This window comes from Dysidea avara, chromosome 4, assembly GCF_963678975.1.
Source record: "Dysidea avara chromosome 4, odDysAvar1.4, whole genome shotgun sequence".
NCBI classification, from domain to species: domain Eukaryota; kingdom Metazoa; phylum Porifera; class Demospongiae; order Dictyoceratida; family Dysideidae; genus Dysidea; species Dysidea avara.
The window spans coordinates 31,627,267-31,650,780 of NC_089275.1; the positions used below are offsets into that span (position 1 = coordinate 31,627,267).

Genomic DNA, 23,514 nt, shown 5'->3' on the forward strand with positions numbered 1-23,514 from the left:
CAGGGTTAAAAAGGTGCATGAAAAATGTCGAAAAAAAACTTTCCAGTATTCGAGCCAGGGACCTTCATACTGAGCACCCAAATCCTTAACCACTTCAGTGAGCCGCTGCTATCACGGCTGATCACCTCCTCACTTAATTTCTAGTATATAGATAAAATCTACTCAATAATAAAAGTTCATAATTTCATAGATCGATCAATGGAAAATCTAGATTGTTCTAGAACATTCTATGTGTGTTCTACTAGAGATCTTGAAAAAATGTGTACTTTATTTAAACATTACAAAAGTAATCAAATAAATTCTCTAATTTACAACTTTTCTAGTATTCCATTGAATCAAAGCTGATAATATAATTATTATAGCCATTTTGGTACAGATCAGCAGAGTAGTACCTCGGGTAGTACAGTACTATTAAGATCTATTCGTATCAATCATCATCATCATAATCATTATAATAAGTACTATGCTAATAAAACTTGTGATAACAGGCTGTAAATTGTATTCTAACATAACAAGTACAGGATTTGCTTTGTAAAAATTAAGCAACTTATCACGTTTTGCATGAAAAATCAAGATCCTCTAATAGAACAGTCACTGCAAAATCTTAATGGACAAAAATAACAGTACTATATACCTGAATTTACTTTTCACTATTAAAAATAAACACAGGCACTACATATATATCTATAGCAAGATTATATCAGTATATATGTGACTGGGCCTGTGAAAACAGAGCATGTGGGCACACAAAATTTACCTACTTTTTTCAAACTTTCATTGTTCATAACTTTTTATGACATTACACTATTATAATGCAATGTTCAGCCCTTATTCAGCATTTAATTATCTTTATAATGCAAGTTACAGAATGCAAATAGAGTATAGCAACATGGAGATATTAGTTAGGGTGCTAAGACCTTTTTTTGTGCACTTTGGGATAAAAGCATGAAACTTGCCACATAGTTTGTATGTATCATAAAGGTTATTTTTTGATAGGGAGCCACCTCAGATTTGACCTTTGGTGACTTTTACACCCAATTTAATGCTTAAAATGGTCAGTTTTTCAACTGTCTCACCTATAAATGGTTCAAAATTCACAAACTTGGTGTCAAATTAATGCTCTTGCTCTGAAGAGTACGCTAACATTTAAAGAAAATCCATAGCTTTTACTATTGCAAAGTTATAGCCATTTATAAGAGCAGAAAGTAGCCCTATTTTCTCCCACATGCAGTATGGTACTTACACATAGTGCAGATTTGTATTTCCAACATAATTATTAGATGCTGAGTTAGATATGTGATATCATTTACAATTGTAAGACAGAACCTGTCATGTAGTGACCACCTGTTTTAAGAGACCACTTTCTATAAAAGTAAACTCAAGACATAGAATGTACATTGTACAGTAAAACGCACTGCATATACTTGTCTACATAAGATAGAACACTTAACTAAAACAGTGCTAATGCCTAAAAATAGCCAGTAGCTACACTTAAACATGCAGTGTACGTATGTTTAGTTGTCACCCTGTAACAATTCCTAATTCTATGAATATACCAAACATTATGTTGGTGTATTGTGATTGGTAATACAAGGAACTAGCATTAAGCAGTGATTACTATCCTGGTGCAATATGTTAGTAAAGGAAATTGGTAGTTTATTTACAATAGCAGTTTAAACACCATTAGCCAAACAGCATCAAGACACACGGTAGTGTGTCGTGCGGCCCAAGAAGCTGGCGTGCAACACCCATGAGTATAATGACAGGAAGAAAGAAAACGCAGTTTTTGCACCTCCGTAGCTCTGTGCTGCCTTGATGAAACAAGGCGATTTTTGCTGTGGACATTCACTCCAATTTCAACATGCCACATTCCGAATTTGAGCAAAATCGCTTATAGCGTTACCAAGATATGCGACTTAAAAAATTGGCTTAGTTTCTTGGTTTTTTTTTCTTCTTATTTTTCTTCCTCTTGTTGCACACTTACAAAAACTGCTATACAATGCGAATGCCATATTCAATTGTCTTGAAATTTGGCACACAGAAGAGGGGTGCAACGGCGCATCTCGGTACCAAATTTGGCTGGAATACAATAAACAGTCAAAGAGTTATGAGCGATTATTCACGAAAAATAACACCAATATGTTGTCACGCCTACAGGGTAAACCGCGTATGGGAAGAAGCTGAAAATCGGTGGGTGAATAGGTTAACTATTGAACCTCAAACCTTTTGTGGTTTGAAAGAAATCGATGTAAAAACCAGGAAGATACAACGAAAAAACCGACAGTGTGCAACAATTATGCAATCGAGATTAGCTAATAAAAAAGCCACTGCTTGCCACGCCTACCAGATATACCGCTTGGGGTAATGCTTTGAAAATCATTGTACAGATGGAGTAATCATCTTAGAAAGGCTCTTCAATGGTGTAGAAGAATCAGACTTAAAGCCACGGAGTTATAACACAAAATCCAACTTGGTGCAGCAAGTGCGAGATCGAGATACTCTAATAGAGCAGTCATCCTAATAGAGCAGTCACCCTGAAGAGAATTCAAGAGATCAGCTATAAACAAGTAACCCATATAGAGATCAGCTACAAACAAGTCACCTGTAGAGAGACCAGCCACAAACAGTTCACCCTGTAGAGAGATCAGCTAGAAGAAGTTACCATGTAGGGAGATCATGCAACTATGGAAAGAGATAGTTCAGCTAGAAGAAATCACCTTGTAGAGTTCAGCTACAAAGAAACCACCATGTAGAGAGTTCAGCTACAAAGAAATCGCCCTGTAGAGAGATCAATAGAAGAAGTTACCTTGCAGAGAGCTCAGCTACAAAGAGACCATCATGTATAGAGTTCAGCTACAAACAAATCGCCCTGTAGAGAGATCAGCTAGAAGAAGTTACCTTGTAGAGAGTTCAGCTACAAAGAAACCACCATGTAGAAAGTTCAGCTACAAAGAAATCGCCTTGTAGAGAGATCAATAGAAGAAGTTACCTTGCAGAGAGCTCAGCTACAAAGAGACCATCATGTATAGAATTCAGCTACAGACAAATCTCCCTGTAGAGAGATCAGCTAGAAGAAATTTCCTTGTAGTGAGTTCAGCTACAAACAAATCACTCTGTAGAAAGATCAGCTAGAGGAAGTCACCTTGTAGAGAGTTCAGTTACAAAGAAATCATCATGTAGAGAGTTCAGCTATAAACTAGTGACCTTGTAGAGACATCAGCTAGAAGAAGTTACCTTGTAGAGAGTTCAGCTACAAAGAAACCATTCTGTAAAGAGCTCAGCTGTAAACGAATCACCTGTACAGAATTCAGCTACAAACAAATCACCCAGTAGAAAGATCAGCTAGAAGAAGTTACCTTGTAGAGAGTTCAGTTACAAAGAAACCACCATGTAGAGAATTCAGCTACAAACTAGTGACCCTGTGGAGACATCAGCTAGAAGAAGTTACCTTGCAGAGAGTTCAGCTACAAAGAAACCATTCTGTAAAGAGCTCAGCTGCAAACAAATCACCTATATAGAATTCAGCTACAAACAAATCACCCTGTAGAGAGATCAGCTAGAAGAATTTACCTTGTAGAGAGTTCAGCTGCAAAGAAATCACCCTGTAGAAAATTCAGCCACAAACAAATTGCCCTGTAGAAAGATCAGTTAGAAGAAGTCACCTTGTAGAGAGTTCAGTTACAAAGAAATCATCATGTAGAGAGTTCAGCTATAAACTAGTGACCTTGTAGAGACATCAGCTAGAAGAAGTTACCTTGTAGAGAGTTCAGCTACAAAGAAACCATTCTGTAAAGAGCTCAGCTGTAAACGAATCACCTGTACAGAATTCAGCTACAAACAAATCACCCAGTAGAAAGATCAGCTAGAAGAAGTTACCTTGTAGAGAGTTCAGTTACAAAGAAACCACCATGTAGAGAATTCAGCTACAAACTAGTGACCCTGTGGAGACATCAGCTAGAAGAAGTTACCTTGCAGAGAGTTCAGCTACAAAGAAACCATTCTGTAAAGAGCTCAGCTGCAAACAAATCACCTATATAGAATTCAGCTACAAACAAATCACCCTGTAGAGAGATCAGCTAGAAGAATTTACCTTGTAGAGAGTTCAGCTGCAAAGAAATCACCCTGTAGAAAATTCAGCCACAAACAAATTGCCCTGTAGAAAGATCAGTTAGAAGAAGTTACCTTGTAGAGAGTTCAGCTACAAAGAAATCATTCTGTAAAGAGCTCAGCTGCAAATAAATCACCTGTACAGAATTCAGCTACAAACAAATCACCCTGTAGAGAGATCAGCTAGAAGAAGTTACCTTGTAGATAGTTCAGCTACAAACAAATCACCCTGTAGAGAGATCAGCTAGAAGAAGTTACCTTGTAGATCGTTCAACTACAAACAATTAACCCTGCAGAGAGAGCAGCTAGAAGAAGTCACCTTGTAGAGTGTTCAGTTACAAAGAAACCACCATGGAGAGTTCTGTAATAAATATATATATATGATTGTATTATATATATAATTTTCACATTTACTGATAAAATCATTAAAGTACATCTGCTTCATCTTTTCTTCTTCCTGTGGTAAAGAAAAAAAAGATAGGTTAAAAAAGTCCCAAAGCCGGCCTATGTATATTTGGGGTATACAAATACAAAAAGAATTGAAATCTAATCCAAAACAGCCAAGCAGTAAAAAAAAGTGTGCGGCCTTCAAAAAGGCTGTGGTGAAAAAAGATGTGAAATCTAAGGTGGCGGCCAAGAAATGGCTGTGATGGTAGGTTAATGGTAAAAATTTTAATAACAACAATTCAGGTGAATTTTTGTGCCGCTTGCACCCTTTCATTTCTTGGGGGGGATTTATTAACTCAAGGTGATAGAATTTGTTAATAATAACACAAAATTCACCTGAATTGTCGTTATTAAAATTTTTACCATTAACCTACCATCACAGCCATTTCTTGGCCGCCACCTTGGATTTCACATCTTTTTTCACCATAGCCTTTTTGAGGGCTGCACACTTTTTTTTACAGCTTGGCTGTTTTGGATTAGATTATATTATCTGCACATATTGATCACCCTTATTGACATTACACAGTAAACTGTACAAATAAGAATTAAGAAAACTACTAAGTTACTATGTACATTCCAGACAGTTTATTTTAAAATATACAACATAAATAGTCACACTATTTTAATTTTGGACAATTGTTTTGATTTTAAAACGTGCACCATGACCAGTACCTATATATGGTATGTATGAGCAATAAATCAATTTTACTTAGTTTAGTTGCCTGTGTAGAATTTTCCTATTATATATCAGTTTCTGTATCACCCATTACTTTGCTAAAAATCTGTGTGGAAATGTTGGATTATCAAGCAACATCAATCAGACAAAGTCTTATTTCATTGGTGCAGCAAACGGTGTCTGATTACAGAGATATTCTGGATTAGTTACAGGTGTTGAATTAGAGAGGTTTCACAGTAATAGCTTTAAAAAATATAATAAGAACAATGCTTATATAGTACGATATGCACTGATACACTGAGTTGCTATTGTATAGGGTGGTTTCAAACATTCTTCAGTGATAGATACTAAACATCAGTGATACTATCAATTTGTGAGTTCATAGCAAAAATTTCTGCAATTGCAAACTTTAGCCTACAAAACACAAGCAATTGTCTTCACTATGATAATTCATTAAAAGTAGAATCCAGAAAGCTTAGTCGAACTGTGTGAATTCATACAAAAACATGCAACTAAAATTTAGTGGATCAAGAATTTGCAAAATTTACACAAATTGTACCTCGCACATAAACCCATTATTCAGAATAATGACCTGCTTGGGCATGTAACCCATGGTACTCAATTGATCTATCCCTAATATCATGCCTATTTAACATGTCAAATTGTTATACAGAATAAGTACACTTTATGTAACAACTTTAAACACTGTGTAGGACCAGGTGTCCTACAGACCTTCAGCACTTGTGCTGTAAAGCCTTAATAAATTTACTATTGTTCCACCTGGGGTACTTTGAGATAATAAGTCACTCTCTAGAATTCCTATACATGAAATTGAACATCTTGGCTGCCTGGAAGACTCCTGTAAGCGTTTGAGCATTAATTGAATGGCTGCAGGTTTTGGCTGCCTAGGTCATGCTAGTCATGGATTTTTTCTCCTTTCTCCACCTTTTTAAACACAACAAATTTCAACAGGCTGTAGGACCAGGTGTCCTACAGACCTTCAGCATTTGTGTTGTAAAGCCTTAATTTTAAAAAAAGTATTGAAAAAGTAAACCTTCTTTTTGTCCATATTTCAAAATTGTGCGTGGGTGAGAGACAATAGTGGCATATTTTACCACAAAAATCATTGTAACTTTAAAACAGAATAAGCTATAGACATTTTGTAAAAACCAACTTATTCTTTAGGGCAACTACTTCAATTTGACACCAAGTTTGTGGATTTTGGATCATACAAACATGAAATAGAGACAAAACTGACAGTTTTTGAGCATTAAATTGCCTGTAAAGGTCACCAAAGGTCAAATCTGAGGTGGCTCCCTATCAAAAAATAATCTTTGTCATACACACAAACTTTCTGCCGAGTTTCATGCTTTTATCAAAAAGTGCACAAAAAGGCCTTTTTAAAGGCTTACAACCCTGACTATATGATCTGTTTTGTGATGGGATGTAGTTGGTGTCCACATGCCCTGTTTTTGCAAGCCTAGCCTGGTCACAAATCAGCTTTAGTATCAGATCAGTAGGTAGCTATTTTTCTGTATTTGTAGAGCACTAGTTTGATCTTATCATCTTCATTGTATTCGTAGATAACAACAATGATTTGTGTAAAACAAACTTCAAAGCCAGTTTATGGTTGGCATTGGTATATATTTAAAACAAAAAGAAATGAAATCCGTGCAAAAGCAGCCAAGCTGTATAAAAAGGGTGCAGTCTTCAAAAATCCTGGGTGAGAAAAGCAAGGTGGTGGCCATGAAATGGCTGCAATGATGCTGATCATAATAATGCACAAAGCCATTATTGAAATTTGTTTCATACACATCATTGCAGCCATGTCACAGCCGCCACATTTGATTTCACAATTGTTTCACCCAGGATTTTTGAAGGCCGCACCCTTTTTATACAGCTTGGAAATTTTTGTGCGGATATGAGTAACAGCGTTGTAAGTGGGCCGGGTCATCCGGATTATCCGGGTCATTTGGGTCACATTTTGTCCGGGTCAAGTGGGTCTTATCCACTTCACTAAATATCTGGGTCTGACCCGGATGAGCTCATGTGTGACTATAAGTTAACAAGCTCGATTGTATTGATGGAAATGCAGTTGTAAACACTCATGTGGAGCTACACCTATCATTCAGGAATATGCTTTGCTGTCTGTGCAGGGTATGTAGAGCCATGTCTACTTATCGGAATTGTACCAGCATTGCTCTTTGGGCATGCATGCATCACCAGATCCATGTTGCTACTTGAAATGTAGGTAACTAACTTCTGGAAATTCTGTAGCTGCATGTAAACTTACGTGGAACCACCTTCATGTATAATACGTACGTGGAGCCACCCCCACGTAATAACACGTACGTGGAGCCACGCCCACTTGATAATACGTAGCTACTCACTTCTTGCAGACAATTTTTATAGTGTAAAAAAAATATAGGGCTGACTAGTGGAACTTGTGGACTTTTAATGTAGCTCTTGGGGCACGCCTCTATTTTAATTAAACCAGGGCACATGTGGGTCAGATCCGGGTCCCATCCGGATTACTATTAGGGTCAGTGGGTCAAACGGGTCAACAATACTGACCCACTTACAACGCTGATGAGTAACTGTTGTATGTATCAGTCACTACTACTATAATAATGTTAGATGTGTGGTGAATTATTCAAACTATTTGTGCAGGTTGTTTAGCAAGTATCAATGTTTATCAAGGAGGAGTTGACCAGTTAAGAGTTGATAGACAATTGATCATTCCATATGTTAACTGTAGTAACAGTGATGGAAGAATAACACATATTACTGCTAGTCTATCACTAAATAATAGTGGTAGTGAGTATCCTAGCTTTCAAGTGTGGCGTCCCATGTCAGGTGATCCCAGTGTTTATGAAAGAATTGGTGATGAAATTGTATTAGAAGATAGTGAAGTAAGAGCAATGGATGGGTACTGGTTAGCAGAGATAGTTGCTGGTGATAATGATAGGATAGAGTTTAAGTCAGGAGATGTTATTGGATGTTATCATCCATCTAATGTACGTTATCAAGTTAATACTATTAGTGGTAATGGATCAAGTATTCATGATTGTGATGGAGGGAATATGACTACTGTTAATACTAGCAGTGAAAGTTGTATTGAAAATATTCAACAGCTACTACTTCAAATACTATTTGGTAAGATAACCACTAACGTAACTTTTATGTTATAATGCACTTTATCCATGTAGATGTCCGATGTGATATCCTATCAACACCATCCAATGGAGGAATGTCATGTAGTTCTGGTAGAGTAGGAGTGGGTTATGAGGGAGACACTTGTAGTTTCACATGTAACACTGGTTATGAGCTAACTGGTAGTGACACTAGGACCTGTCAGAGTAATGGAAGTTGGAATGGTACAGTTTCTATATGTAGAAAAGGTACAGGGTATCTGTTAGTAACTGAGAAGGATGTCTTATATACAAACTTCCAACTTCCGTCTTTCAATCACACAGACTTTTAGTATGTTGAAATGCACTGTGCAGTAAGCCAAGACCTTGCGGATTGTCAATTGTACATACTGGTTGTCAGCCATGATAATTTTATGTATTCCATAAAACTACCAATTGTGAGTATTAAATTGCATCACCATACCTGAAAACTTGACATAATCTTCTAATGCAATTCAGTGTACATGCCCCAAGTTTGAGATTGAGTGATCAGAACACCACCAGATATAATTGCCAGTATTTATCATGTACGTACAATACCACCCTTTGCAATATATCAGGTACAAAACTGCCAGTCTTCAGACTCGTCTTTGCTTTTATTATAAAGTCTGAATATACCGACCTGTCTCCTTTTGCCAGTTTGTTACATAAGCGAACATGAGTACCCTAGGAAGAACTATATATATGGTAATGAGACACATCTTGACCTGTTTCTATGCAAGTGTTCAAACTTATTAGCAGTTTGTGAAGGATAGTATGCAGCTAACTATGCAATATTTAGTTAGAATGAGCTGACAATTTTTCTATGCTATAGAGACCTAAGGACAATGTATGTAACCCTGCCACAGGTTTTCATTGTAGCATCTTGGGCCACTTAAAAAGTTTGGTAGACTCATAAATTTTTATAAACTTTGATTATTAACACAAAATTGCCGTTCAATGTTACTATCCTTCAAATGTTTGGCCAACTACAGGTTTACTTTTCCATAAACAAATTTGCTTGCATATCATTATACAACATGTGCAGTTTGAATGTACTATATACAGACTTCACTACTGGTGAATCTGTCTGTTATGTCATACCAAGGTATACAGCAATTAAATGTGTTCTTTGTTGTATATATTACAGGTGCAACAACTTGTAATGACAAAGTCAGAGTTCAACAAAGAGGAAATAACAGATTTGGTTCACCACGTCAAGTAATTGTCCCACGTGCCAACTTCACCTGTAGTGGTAGAATAACTGGTATAACTGCTAGTTTACATCGAGTGTACAGTGATGGAACCGATCCTTATTTTGAGTTGTGGCATCCAACATCACATGATCTTGGTGTATTTGATAAAGTGGATGAAGTTCAATTAGTAGAAAGTAAAGTAATTCAAATTGGTCATGATCCAAATGATGATTTCACTTACTGGGTAGTAAATATAACTCTTAATGATGATGACAGAATTGAGTTTGAAGCTGGAGATGTTATAGGATATTATCATCCAGCTAGATCACGTTATAATGTATGGAGTATTACAACTTCAGGATATAGAGGTTTTGCTAATAATTTCACAACTCCATTAAGTACCATCAACTTAAATACTCAATATATTACTGGAAGTAATGTGCAGCCATTGATACAATTTACAATCGGTATGAATGTATGTATACCAAAAACAATCAAGCTTTTAAAAAGGTGCAGTCCTCCAAAGAGGCCATGGTGAAAAAAGCTGTGAATTCAAAGGTGGTAGCCATGGCAATAAATGGCTGCAACGATGCCAATGCAATGATCACACCTTCATTATGATTGGCATTAGCATTATTGCAACCATTTATTTTCTTGGCTGCCACCTCTGATTTCACAACATTATTATTTTTATCCTGGCCTTTTTGAAGGGCTGGATCCTTTTCTCACAGCTTGGCAATTTTGGTACAGATATCACTTCTTTGTGTAATTGCTGGCCTCGAAGCTTTGAGGCCTCCTTTTAATTTGTTTTCTTTTCTCCTTACTATAGGAATTATTGAAAAAGAAAATACTATTATTGTTGTACAACTACAGTATGTGTCTTGTTAATTTGAAACTGAAGAAAATCATTATCATGCAGCTATACTCTATTAGGGTGACTTGTTTATGTAACTGAAACCCTACACAGGGTGACATGTGTGTAGCTGAACTCTCTACAAGGTGACTTAATTGTAGTGATCTCTCTACAGCATGACTTGTTCATAGCTGAAATATCTACAGGGTGGTTATTTTGTGGCTGAACACTCTACAGGATGACTTATTTGTAGTTGAACTCTCTACAGGGTGACTTGATTGCAGCTGATCTCTCTACATGGTGGCTTGTAACATAGCTGAACTCTGTACATGGTGACTTGATTGCAACTGAATACTCTAATATAGTTACTTATTACGTAGCTGAATGTTGACTGCACTATTAGAATATCTTGTTTCCACACTTGCTACACCTAGTTGATTTTTGCATTGGTGTATAATCCGATTCTATATAGAGCACTAAAAGGCCTTTCTAAATAATTAATTATTTATACACCTACTTTCAGTTTGTTTCATTAACTGTTTTGCCTGATATAATTGGAAAGACTGAAGTAATCCCTATTTTATTAACAAAACTTGATTGTATGTTTGCTACACATGGTTGATGTTTTTGTTGTAACTTCATGACTGTTAGCAGAATTTCATCAAAAGGTCTACACTATGATGGTTACTTCATGTACAGACTGATTTGTAAGTCATTTCTTCAAGCAGTTTACCCTGTGGCTAATTGCTTTAACATTTTTGAAGAATCATGCATAACTACTTTTTTCTTTATCTGATGTGTACGAAATTTGGATAGTAAATGTGCTGCATTATGCTCTTACTGCCGTCTAACTTTGTAGTAAATTAGAGGGGTGAGATAACAAATATAGGCATATCTCGGTATTTCCTTTTGAACATATCTTGATTATCTAACATTATCTAGATAATTGAAACAAATGTATATTATAGTCAACTGCCAATTATGTAACCAGTAAAGTGAGCAAATTACAATATTGAAGGGTATAAAGAAGTGAAAAATGTTGGTTTTAGTACAGTGCCCAAGTGGTGGGAGAGTTAGAGATGTCTACACCATCAGATATTCCTTGATATAAAAGTAATTTACAGAAGTTTACTGTTATCTAGATAAATAAACCTACCATCCTAATCTCGATAAGTCTTCTTCTGATATCTAGATAATCGGATATATCTAGATAATCGCACACCTCTATAGTAAATCATACTTTGAAAGCGCATATATCAGTAATGGTTAGGCAGATTTAACTCAAGTTTGAAACAGGAGGTGGTCCACCCTAAGGGAGTTTCCACAGCGAAAATGGTTTAATTGCTATTCAGGCAGTATCAAGCTATGAATTTGTGAAAATTGTGTTTTCTTGGTTCCCATAAAGCACACACTTGTCCGTTGCACGCCCACACTGGCTGCACAACACACTATCATGTGTTTTGGTTACAATGGCTTTATTACCGTTGATGTGTACATCAGTTTTGTAAGTGGATCGGGTCATCCAGATTAGGTCCCATCTGTATTACTATTCAGTCCATTAGTTAACTGGGTCAACATTACTCACTCACCACTTTATACATATATGTATAATATAGACATCCGATGTGATAACCTATCGACACCATCCAATGGAGGAATGTCATGTAGTTCTGGTAGAGTGGGAGTAGGTTATGAGGGAGACACTTGTAGTTTCACATGTAACACTGGTTATGAGCTAACTGGTAGTGACAATAGGACCTGTCAGAGTAATGGAAGTTGGAGTGGTAAAGCAATCACATGCCCAAAAAGTAAGAAATTACATGACTGTGTTGCTAACAGATCTACCATATATGTGCAATTTGTAGGTACAAATAACACCTTAAGCAGTGTTACTAGTAACATAGTGACTTTCAACAGTGCTATTAGCAGTGCTTCCATATCTGTCATCACTGCAGTTGCACCCAGTGTTGTTTTGCCAACTTCTAATACCATAATTGAGTCAAGCACTGTTCCTTCATCTGATCACAGTATAGTAACTTTAAGTAATGTGTTTTTACCAACTTCTAGTGATGTCAGTAATGACAATAGAAACATGGATACAAGTGGTATTGATGACACTAATATAACTCCCATCATCGTTGGACCAGTATTAGCTGTAGTCTGTATTCTTATAGTACTGTCTACTGTTTGTGTTTGTGTCTTTTTGTGTCTGAGAAAACAGAGCAAACAAAAGCAGTATGATGTCAATTTGAAAGCAGGTACATAAGCAATAGCTTAATTAGTGCTTGCTCTGCTTGTGTGATGATTATACAATAGTGGAGTTTAGCAAATATTTTATTTACTCTGGTAATTGCCCTTGTGCAACCACAGGATGCTGTGGTTAGCCATAAAAATATAAAGAAACCATTAAGATATGGGTGACCATGGACACTACAACCTTTGTTATATATTGTATACAGAAACAAAAAGACATATTGTACCTGAGTCTTGTATCGGCACTGGAAACTACTGTACATTGATTTCTACACGTTATGGTAGCTGTCTACTCCTCATAAGTTATATGGTTGGCTAGTTACAAGTTGCTGCTGAAGTTGAAAATGCCTGGCAAAAAAGAGTTCTGGTGTTGAAGCACCCGAACAGATGCTTGTTTCTATGAAGAACAACACAAGAACAAGCATTAGGATCACCTAGATAGTGTTCACAGCATAATTATTTGCTTGTCAACCTGTCTGCATGGTAGACTGTACTGTACAGCGTGTATCTAAAAGAGATAGATGAAATTCCTAATCCATTACGAAGCTTTGCCAATCATTTTTGAGTAGCGAAACTCACATCAGTTATGGAAAGCATTGTTTTGTAAAATCTTTATATAACTTTACCTACGATTCCATAATTTGCTCACCCTTCATCCTGTTAACAGCAGACAATCACAAAATGAAAAAAAAAGTAGTTTCTATCTACGGTGTATGTACCGAAAAATGGAACATACCATATATTTTGTAAGTAACGGAAGTTTTATTGTTGGTTATCATCGTTTTCCAGTTTTGGTACATTTGTATGGGTATCCAGAGTATCTATTGGTTAGGCAGTATACAATTAATACTAATTGCACTTATTCTAAACTCCACTATTACTGCAGTGTGCTTCTAATTTTGCATTTACCCACTTTAGCAACACATTACCATTTGTTTGAGTTATCCAATCCAAGCTATGAATATATTGATGATAATCAGGTATGTAGGCATGTAAATGTACACATATGTGGCTAGATTTATATTTACATGTGGTGTTAGTATGATTGTACTTTAATTTTAGACCAAGACAAATGATCATTTACCTGCAACAAGTGACAGTATTATTGTACATAATCCAATACCAGTTAGTGATTACGAAATGCCGGCCAAATCATTGGAACGAGCTAGAGCTGCTGGCATGTCTTTCTCATTTCCAAATGACTACAGTGAACCACTGTTTGATAGTCAAGCCACACCAACAGTACCATTTAATGAATATTCTTCTCCTCTGGATACTGTACAGCCATTGCAACCTGCTCGACAGGTTTTTATTCCAAGTACTAGTGTTGTAGGATATTCTGTAGCATTTGTACCACCTTCATGTAACTTGAAGCTGCTGTTAGCTCAAATAAAACAAGCTAATGCTAAAATGGTATCATCAAAGAATATAAGGTACACTTTATGTATAACTCTACTATAGAATTTCTAATGTGGTGTGTCCTTACACTGTATGTGCAAGCACATAACTGTATTGAGTATACATACTAGAAGTATGAATCATCAAGCAAAGCCAACTATCACTCATCACTTTAAACGATATTGCGACATGATATTATATATCACAATATTGTGTTAGATAGGTCACATGTGTTTATTTTATGAAATTTGAAATTGAATTAAGACCCATAAGCAGTTATACATTGATCACACACTTACAGTAACACATCTGAAATTCTTCCTGTACCATTTGTCTGCATTTTGCTGTATGGGTGGCTATGTACTCGACCTTGTAGATATCCAGTGTATAATGTAGAAGAGATCCTCACTTTCTACTGTTGGCAGATTTTTGACAAGCAATTTTTGCATTAAAAATTTTGTATTAAAATTATTACGATCAACCATGTAATCTGCCATGCACATCTATCATGATTTGAATACTTTAACATGGTATCACGATAGTAAATTTAATATCAGTATACTGTAGATTCCCTATTTGGCACTCCCTGTGCTTTGAATGCAATGTGCTCTAAATTTCGGCAAGTGCAGGATAGTTTCTAATTTTAAGTGCGCTAATTTTTGGCACTTGGAGTACTAGTTGACGAAGGTCTCTTGAGTACTGAGGATTCCCTGTGACCTCATGCAATATGCTACCTCAATGCTGGATGAAGTACCAAGTGTGAAATTGTTCAGGGAACATACCCAACGATATCATTGTTTGACGTCATCGCTACCGCAAAACAATCTACGTTTCTGTTCACAGAATAAAATCTCTCCTTGCCCCACATCTCCTTTTAACATGATACCCCCACAGATAATACTTTGTTAAGCCATGGAACACTTTATGCAGCATCTGATAGCGAGATTTATCACGAGATAGTTTAATAATGTTATTAATTGTGGTTTCTATTTTTAGATTACTGGTTGAAATCCTTAATATTACGTCTGGGTGATTGCATTCAAAAGCGATATAGTATTGGCATGACCATCCCTCCTGGATAATGTAGGCAATCATAGTATATAGCGCTGCGGCCAAGTGAGTGTTGTGGTATCGTCAGCTCCGCCTCAAGGCGTTCCTTTTGGTCCCTGTAGAAAGAAATTCATAAAGTAAGCAGTAAACGGATCGAAAATAACATAGCCATGAAGCGTGCAGACTGTATTAGGGATAGATCCCTAAAAATTCGACAATAGCACCGGGTCGGTACATTTTTTCCTAATTCAGTGTTCGACCAGACACAAACGGAATTAATTTATTTCTGCCTAATTTTTAGGGAATCCACGGTAATAATAATACTTACTGCACATCCCTAATACATACACACATTGCAAGATCTTATAGGTACATGTACTCTTTCAAAGTCACTTTGCCTTGGCCCTGTATGATTATTTATTATTTAGCTTACATAGCAAATTAACTGTACATAGTGTATTCATGTACTTTTCCTATTATGGAGGGTTTGTTACAGTGCATAGTTTTGCTGTCTCACAAATATATATATGTAGCTACTCTAATAGTAGTGGAATGTGGGGCTAAGAGTACGGACAGTTAATACACTGTACATAGTTCAGTAAATAAGTGTTCGAAATTAATGGAAGTCCAAAGGCCAGCATACAGACTCACAAGTCCCACAATAATCTTGGAACTGAGTAAGCAATAGAATGCTGCACTTTTAGAAGCTCAGTATAAAAAGCAGCAGTCATGTAATAGTTCTAGATTGTGATTACAGGTTACCAGAAAACTGCATATGAAATCTTTTTCCTTGCAAGATAATGTACAGTACATTTAAAAATAATTTATTAGACGCTGCATTTTTCACTGACTTCTCACTTCTGTCGTTGTTACACATAAACATATACCTACAGTATATGAACAAAATTAATGTTCACTTTATCATGTTGTCATTTAGTACAATAAGAGAACTGGGATGTGGAGAATTTGGTGTAGTTACTTTGGCAACATGGTCAGATGATGGCACATCAAAAGAGGTTGCAGTAAAAACTCTTAACCATCATGCTTCTTCAGCAGATAAGATAAAATTCTTCCAAGAGGCTGCCATAATGGCTCAGTTTTTTCATGACAACATCATTAGACTATATGGCATAGTATCAAAAGATCCTGTAATGATTGTGCTGGAGTATGCTAAGAAGGGAGACCTCAGAAATTATTTAATTGAGCTACAACCTGAGTAAGTTCAACAATAGAGGTTCACACATGTAGCATTCAAAGTTTACGTACTGTACATAGTGTCTATACTGTATAAGCACACATACATGATAGGAAATCAAATTTGGTGGTTCACTGAAATTGTCAAATTTAAATCCTCCAAGTAACCATATACTGTATGTAGCTATATAAGTGACATTAGGAATGACATTTGCTTTGTAGTGTGTGTCTCTGTCAGTGGCTGAATGTATGTGAACTACTTGAAGAGGACATAGACTAGTCATGGGTTGCTGTTTAGTAAAGACCAGGCTAACGAACATGACTACTTGTAATATTGATTCGTAAACCTCAGAAGATTTAATCTTGAAATCAAAAATGCTGAGGAATCACCTATTATCCTATGCAGTGCTAGCATTGTAAGATTACTGGGGCTGAGCATGTTCTCACAGCTGCAGCCAAACTTTGTTTGAAAGTTTAGTAGTTTTGTGCCAGAGGCATCTACGTGGTACTTGACTATGATGGGACTTGAGGGATAGCTTTCAAGTATTATATTATATTACAAGTACACATGGAATTTTCAACTAGAGCAAGGACCATAGCATATCGGTAAAAAATACTGAAACAAGCTGGAGTAGTGCACGATATTAAATCACAGTAAAGCAATAAATTTGCATTATGGTATCTTGAGCACAGTAGGGATATAACACTTCTTATTGTTTTACTGTGATTTAATATCGTGCACTACTCCAGCTTGTTTCAGTACTTTTTATTGATGTGCTATGGTCCCTATTCTAGTTGAAAATTCCTAATTAATTTTTTCTGCGTACTTGTTTGGTAAATTTTTTGTAAATAATTATTATGACTGGTGAACCCACGCATACCGCATCTGAAATGGCACCACACGCCCCTGCTATATCAATATTATCATCTGAAAAGTGAAGCATCCACTACACTTCGTTGTCAGCTATGTTCAACCCGTTACACAGCATTTCGGATCAAGAACTGTTCAAAAAGTACCTCTGCAATCCATGCATACTGAAAGAAAGAAATGGTGCCGTGCGCCCCAGTTATATCAATTATCATTTGAAAAGTGAAGTATGCAAGTATCTATATTACACTTCGTTGTCAGCTATGTTCAACCTGTTAAACAACAGTATGAATCAAGAACTGTCAGAAAAGCACCTCTGCAATCAAAGTAGCCACTATGAAAAATATGGATGATTTCCGTTACGAAGGGAAGCCATCATGTGCTACCACCAAATGACACTTTTTTCACTGTCAGCAAAGATGAATGGGACACAAAGGAGGACACTGGTAAGTCCATGAAGAATGCATTGTACATACTGCGGTATGCCAAAAGGCACTTCTCGGGCCGAAGCGACGTTGAACAGTGAAAAAATTAAACCCGTATCCTTAGCTGTTATCGAGTTATGCTTATTTGAAGGTATCAGTCAGTCAGGCAGTCAGTAGAAAGGCTTGGATGTGGCTATTATTACACAGTACTAGTAGGGACCACAAAGGAGTAGGTATGGCCCACGAAAAAACATCACCCAAAAACCAGCCTCAGAACAAGCTTTCAGATTGACCCGAGCGCTTTAATTAAGTTGCTATGGAATTTTTTTTAAATTATTTAATGGAATCTGGGGTTACCATGAGTACAAACAACTGTGGGATGCATCAGTAGGAAAAGCTTTCACTTTAGCTTTCACTTTATGTGATGTCATTACTGAAATTCTCCATAATTATACAATATTAAAGTACCTGCTGAAAGTTGGCAAAGTATAATTATTCAAATCATATGTTTATTGTATGGAGCTAGAGCATAATCGTAGCTTTGATCATTATAGCAAGCATCTAAGTTTGCATCATACTAGCCACTGCCCATGACAGAGATGCCTACGTCAGTATGTTTTGAATGCATGTATACATGATTAGCTCAGAAGACCCTTGTGAGCAAGAGGAGCCATTGTAGATTTTTCAAATAGATTTATTTTTTAATTCGCCAAATCAGTATTTTTTCTGTCAATTTTTTTTGCTTTTATGGAATATTATGCCTTTCCTGCTAATCAATAGTACACAGGAAGGTGAAAAGGTTCCAGACACAGTACCCCCACTACTGTTAAAGTTTGCCAGAGAGATTGCAGCAGGAATGAACTATCTTTCAAATAAAAACTTTGTACACCGTGACTTAGCAGCTAGGAATGTATTACTGACTGAACAAGAAGTCTGCAAGGTACATACTACATTGTTTATGCTATGTGATTACAGTCAATATCACTTACAGATTGCTGATTTTGGTATGTCAAGAGATCTAGAAGATGACAGTTACTACATCACATCTGGAGGGAAGATCCCTGCCAAATGGACAGCTCCAGAAGTATGTTATGTGCAATTGATCTATGTTGAAGCATAGCCTTTTCTGCTTCATGTACAGGCCCTCCAACATAGAAAGTATTCAACCTTCAGTGATGTTTGGAGTTTTGGTTGTGTACTCTTTGAGATATGGAGCTTAGGATGTAAACCTTTTGCAGATACTCCTGTTCAAGATGTGAGCAAGCTTATCTTGGTTACATGGATTGCTTTGTATTCTACGCCTTTTAGGTTCTTAATGTACTCAGAAGTGGTTACAGGCTTCCTCCACCATCAGGATGTCCCAAGTTGATATACAAATTAATGATTCGTTGTTGGTATGTATCACTAAATTTGTACACTATACACATTTTGTTCATACTGTAGCTGCATGTTATATAATGTTCCTAGACTGCATACTAGATGTATTGCATTGTTTCCATATAAACAAATGCACAGTACTACAGTATTTAGTAGATGGAGCATTACAAAAGAAGTAATTGCAAAGGTCTATGGTGCAGTTATAATTCTATTTCATGCCACAATGATTATGATGAAGTGAAAATGTCCTATGGCTGATAACTTCTTATAGCTTTGTGCTTTTACCAAAGTTCATAATGTAAAATGGTAAGAGTAAATATTTTATATTATGAACTCTTGCTTTTACCACGTACTGCACTTTTATGCAAGCTATATACAGATCACAGAAATGTAATTCTATAAGATTATAGTGTACCTGTTATGTAAGTTTGTGACCACATACGTACCTGGCTTTAACGTTCCTGGTCACATGTGTGTGTAGTGAAAAAAATCCTGGTAAAAAATTGCAGTGCTCAAATGGTTTGTTTCATGTGTAGGCACCCACATCCCAAAAGTCGTCCAGCTTCTGTACTAATTGTCAAGTACCTCAATAAACCAGATGAAGAACTGTTACACATCAGTGATGAAGATATTCAACAATGTGGAGAAGCTGCTGTTGGATTGGGAAATACATTATTACATAATTGTGAAGAGCTGTATCATGAATTGCAGTCAGCCTATAAAAATTATAGCTGATGCAAAACAGTGGTTAAGTTATTTCCATAATGTTGTATTATATTGAATATAGTGCTCTATTATATGATTATATACTTCATTGCCCACTAAAAGTGATGCTGAGAAACAATGCTGTTAAGTTTTAGATAAACACAAACTACAACAAGGATGGATTTAACATACAGTATAATTGTAGCAACACTGGATAAAAAAACTAGGGGAAACTGTTGTGTTGTGTTCGGTTGGTCAGTCAGTCAGTCAGTCAGTCAGTCAGTCAGTCAGTCAGTCAGTCAGTCAGTCAGTCAGTCAGTCACTCACTCACTCACTCACTCACTCACTCACTCACTCACTCACTCACTCACTCACTCACTCACTCACTCACTCACTCACTCACTCACTCACTCACTCACTCACTCACTCACTCATTTAGTCAGTCTGTCGGTTGGTTGGTTAGTCAGAGAAAACACCATTGCATTAAAAATTAATTTGTTTGAATTCATTAGAAGTGCTGCTTTGAAGGGTTTGAATATACTCAGCAAACACTGCCAATTCATCACTGTATAGTATAACCTTATTTGGCTAGCAATGCACTGATAAGAGGTTTTGCCAATTATATAAGATTCACATATTATTGACAGCTGATACCAATAACCATTTATGTAATTACATCTTTTGCAAACTTCAGGAAATAGCTGTATAGCTAAATTATGCCTCAATGTGATATATATTGTCAAATACCCTGTATTAATAATTAGTCTACAAAAATACCTTAGATACACTGTAATATAAAACCTATACTACCCACAGCCCTGGGTGTATGTTTGCTTTTCTGAAATTGATTCTAATAAAACAACGTATGTAACACTATGTTACTATGTACAGTGTATGCATGTTGAATTGTTTATGTCTTTCAAGTCTCAACACCCACAATTGTGTGGCAAATTATTAGCTTTCATTAAAAGCAGCCAGTGGGAATACTGTATAGACCATGTCTTACCTACTAATGCAATTTACACAAACCAGGTGCTAGGGGGTATGTGTGCTTGAAGTTACCATCTGTATTCACCCCAACTGTATTACACTATGAAAAAAGTGAGATATAAGATGGTATATCCAGTGGCTTATTGAATACAAAAAAGCTTGATATAACCTGTAGTATACTGACAATCACATGTAAGGCTTTAGTTAATGTGTTAAACATACTGAAACCATATATGTGATGGTATAGTGTGGGCATTATATTTGATATAAGCTATTTTTGGTATTGTGGTAAATAAACTGAAACCATATATGTAATAGTATAGTATGCATTATACTAAAGTATAACATGAGTATAATACAGGGTTTATATTAAGGCTTATTTGTATTCAATAAGCCACTGGAAATACCATCTTATATCCCACCTTTTTCACAGTGTTAGGTATGTATGGCTTTAGAGACATTGAATTTCTTAGTACACCAATATTAACTTTTCAAATTCCAAATTTAACAGAAAATGTGAACAGTATAATATATCTATTAAAAGCTGATATTTAGGCTTTCGCATATTGTATGCTTTTGCAGCAACAAGTCAAACATGCTCAAAATTGTTTCCCAAAATTTTCATCTATTGTGTTCTTTAGTGTTCCAATTATGCTTGCATTATGTTCCTAGGTTAACAACATTCCTTACAATAATCTTGGAACATTTTAATCATGCACCATCATTAAGATGTAAACGCACATACAATTACATATATCTTGCAATTATACTGATTTGTGAAAAGCACATTAGTGATGTCAGTACAGCCATGGCAAGGAAAATATAAAAATAAATAAAGTGTCCACAATGCACAAAATCAGACAAGAACAAGACAAACTAAATACTTAAAGTGTTCCAATCAACACAATTATGTGTCAAAAATTTTAATTTAGAAACAACTGATTGTTTTGTGAGTGGCATTATCTGTATAGTTCTACAAATTTCCACAGAGTATCAAATTACTGTTAGTAAGGCCCTAATGGATTCTGAAAGATAATGGCCCAAGCATTGCAAGCAACTAATGCAATTTTAATATATACAGTGGAGTATTGAGAAACACACTACAACGTGATCTATTAGAGAGATACTTTTGGAAAGGGGGATCAAAATGAAAAATAATGTTACTACGTATACATTGTCTGGTTTGGTAAGGTGAAACCAAATAAAGGTCACAGCCTGCAACTACATGCTGACAATAGCTGCCCACCCCATCAACTATGCATAAAATCCTTACATAGCTTGCTACACATTGCTCTGAATACTGTGACTGCTCTTTTAGAGTGTCTTGATCTTGGTATACTAAAAAAATTTGGAGGGGGGTAAAGAACCCCTCTTTACCCTCCCCCTGTAATCCACTACTGAGTTTGATCTAAGGAGTTGTATCATAATAATTGAGTTCTCTATTGCAGTTTGCATTTTCCATTGACCACCCTAATGAGGGCCTAAGTTAGCAACATGTACGTACATTTGTTACAATTATCTTGGAACATTTTAATCTGTGAATGTTCCGTATTAGAGTATTTCACTATAAAGTGACTGTTCTATTAGAGAGTATCGATACAATGTACAATTTATATGCATTAGAGTACTCTATTACAGTTTGTAGTTTCCGCTGACTGCTCTATTAGGGAGTATCGATCTCATGGAATTAAGCTCCATAGTTTGAAATATCCACCTAATACACTAGCATTATGCTGGCATAGCACTCCAGCCTATTATGCTTTTATTATGCTGGCATATTTGACGCAGGCCTACTTCAGTAATTGATACTAGCATATATAATGCAAGCATAATGCACCTATCAATGTTATCCCCCACCTACCCCCTCCGGGGCGTAGTGGGGGAAATGGTGGGGATTTGACTTTTTGAAAAATCAAATTCTCCACCCATGGGGGAACGACTAGTGGTCAAATCTCCATGCAGTATGGCTGTTAGGTGCTTTAGGAAACAGGTCAATTCCTTTAGCTTACAAGTTAAAACAAACGCCTAAAATTTCGAGCGGTCAAATGCCCCACTAGTGGAGCAGAGTTTCAGATCAAATCAGGTCAAAATCCCCCACTAATCCCCTAGTAAGCCCGGGAGGGGGGTAGTGGGGCTTAGCATTGATAGGTGCATAATAGAAACACTGAAAGAAATTTTTGGGAAATTCCTGAAAGCATTTTGGTATAGAATCAATCTACTTCCAAGGAATAAGCTCCATAGTTTGAAATGTTCGCCTATATTGATGGTATAGTACTCTGGCTATTTTATCATGCTCTTTATCATGCTGGCATATTTTATGAGGGCCTAACCATAACTTGATAACTACAAATGCTAAATACATTGTACCAAGAGTTTATAATACGAGAGGCTCTTAATTGTACTACCACCACATTACTTACCATGAAATTCTCAATACAAATTAATGATATAATCAATTACTACTGGTAAATACAACCTGTATAGATCTGCGTAGGGAAACAAACTCCTCAACAATTGCCCGCCATTGGTTTACGGTGCCACATTCTCTCTATCATGTATTTATTCTAGGCATTAAAAAAATGCCATCACACGGTGATCCTCATGTGCAACTGGACCCAGTGGTGTATGGTAGATCATGTGATATAGAGTGAATGGCTATTATTGTGAAGAATTGGAAGATGGCTGCTGTTGATTGGTTCATACCGAAAGTACTTTTTGTGTTGTGTAAGACTGTTCACATGTTACACCAACTCATTTACATATGTACACGCAACAACACAACAAACACAACATGCACAGTAGCTA

General features: G+C 36.3%; 1 protein-coding gene across 3 annotated transcripts in view; it reads left to right on the forward strand.

Annotated features, from left to right (window-relative positions):
* Positions 1 to 19,927, forward strand: part of LOC136254689 (uncharacterized) — a 31,696-nt gene extending 11,769 nt beyond the window's left edge. Inside the window, exons 5-17 of one of the 3 annotated variants that reach the window (XM_066047408.1) lie at positions 7,901 to 8,386; positions 8,440 to 8,607; positions 9,551 to 10,063; positions 12,066 to 12,257; positions 12,315 to 12,707; positions 13,621 to 13,682; positions 13,765 to 14,135; positions 16,088 to 16,366; positions 18,418 to 18,577; positions 18,629 to 18,721; positions 18,779 to 18,892; positions 18,946 to 19,031; positions 19,551 to 19,927. In XM_066047408.1, coding sequence (XP_065903480.1) covers positions 7,901 to 8,386; positions 8,440 to 8,607; positions 9,551 to 10,063; positions 12,066 to 12,257; positions 12,315 to 12,707; positions 13,621 to 13,682; positions 13,765 to 14,135; positions 16,088 to 16,366; positions 18,418 to 18,577; positions 18,629 to 18,721; positions 18,779 to 18,892; positions 18,946 to 19,031; positions 19,551 to 19,749 — 3,116 coding nt within the window. In that variant the 3' untranslated portion in view covers positions 19,750 to 19,927. Of the gene's footprint in view, positions 1 to 7,900; positions 8,387 to 8,439; positions 8,632 to 9,550; positions 10,064 to 12,065; positions 12,258 to 12,314; positions 12,708 to 13,620; positions 13,683 to 13,764; positions 14,136 to 16,087; positions 16,367 to 18,417; positions 18,578 to 18,628; positions 18,722 to 18,778; positions 18,893 to 18,945; positions 19,032 to 19,550 lie in introns of all 3 variants that reach the window. The other 2 variants (XM_066047407.1, XM_066047410.1) reach the window with 2 other exon arrangements.
* The last annotated feature ends 3,587 nt before the right edge of the window (positions 19,928 to 23,514 follow it).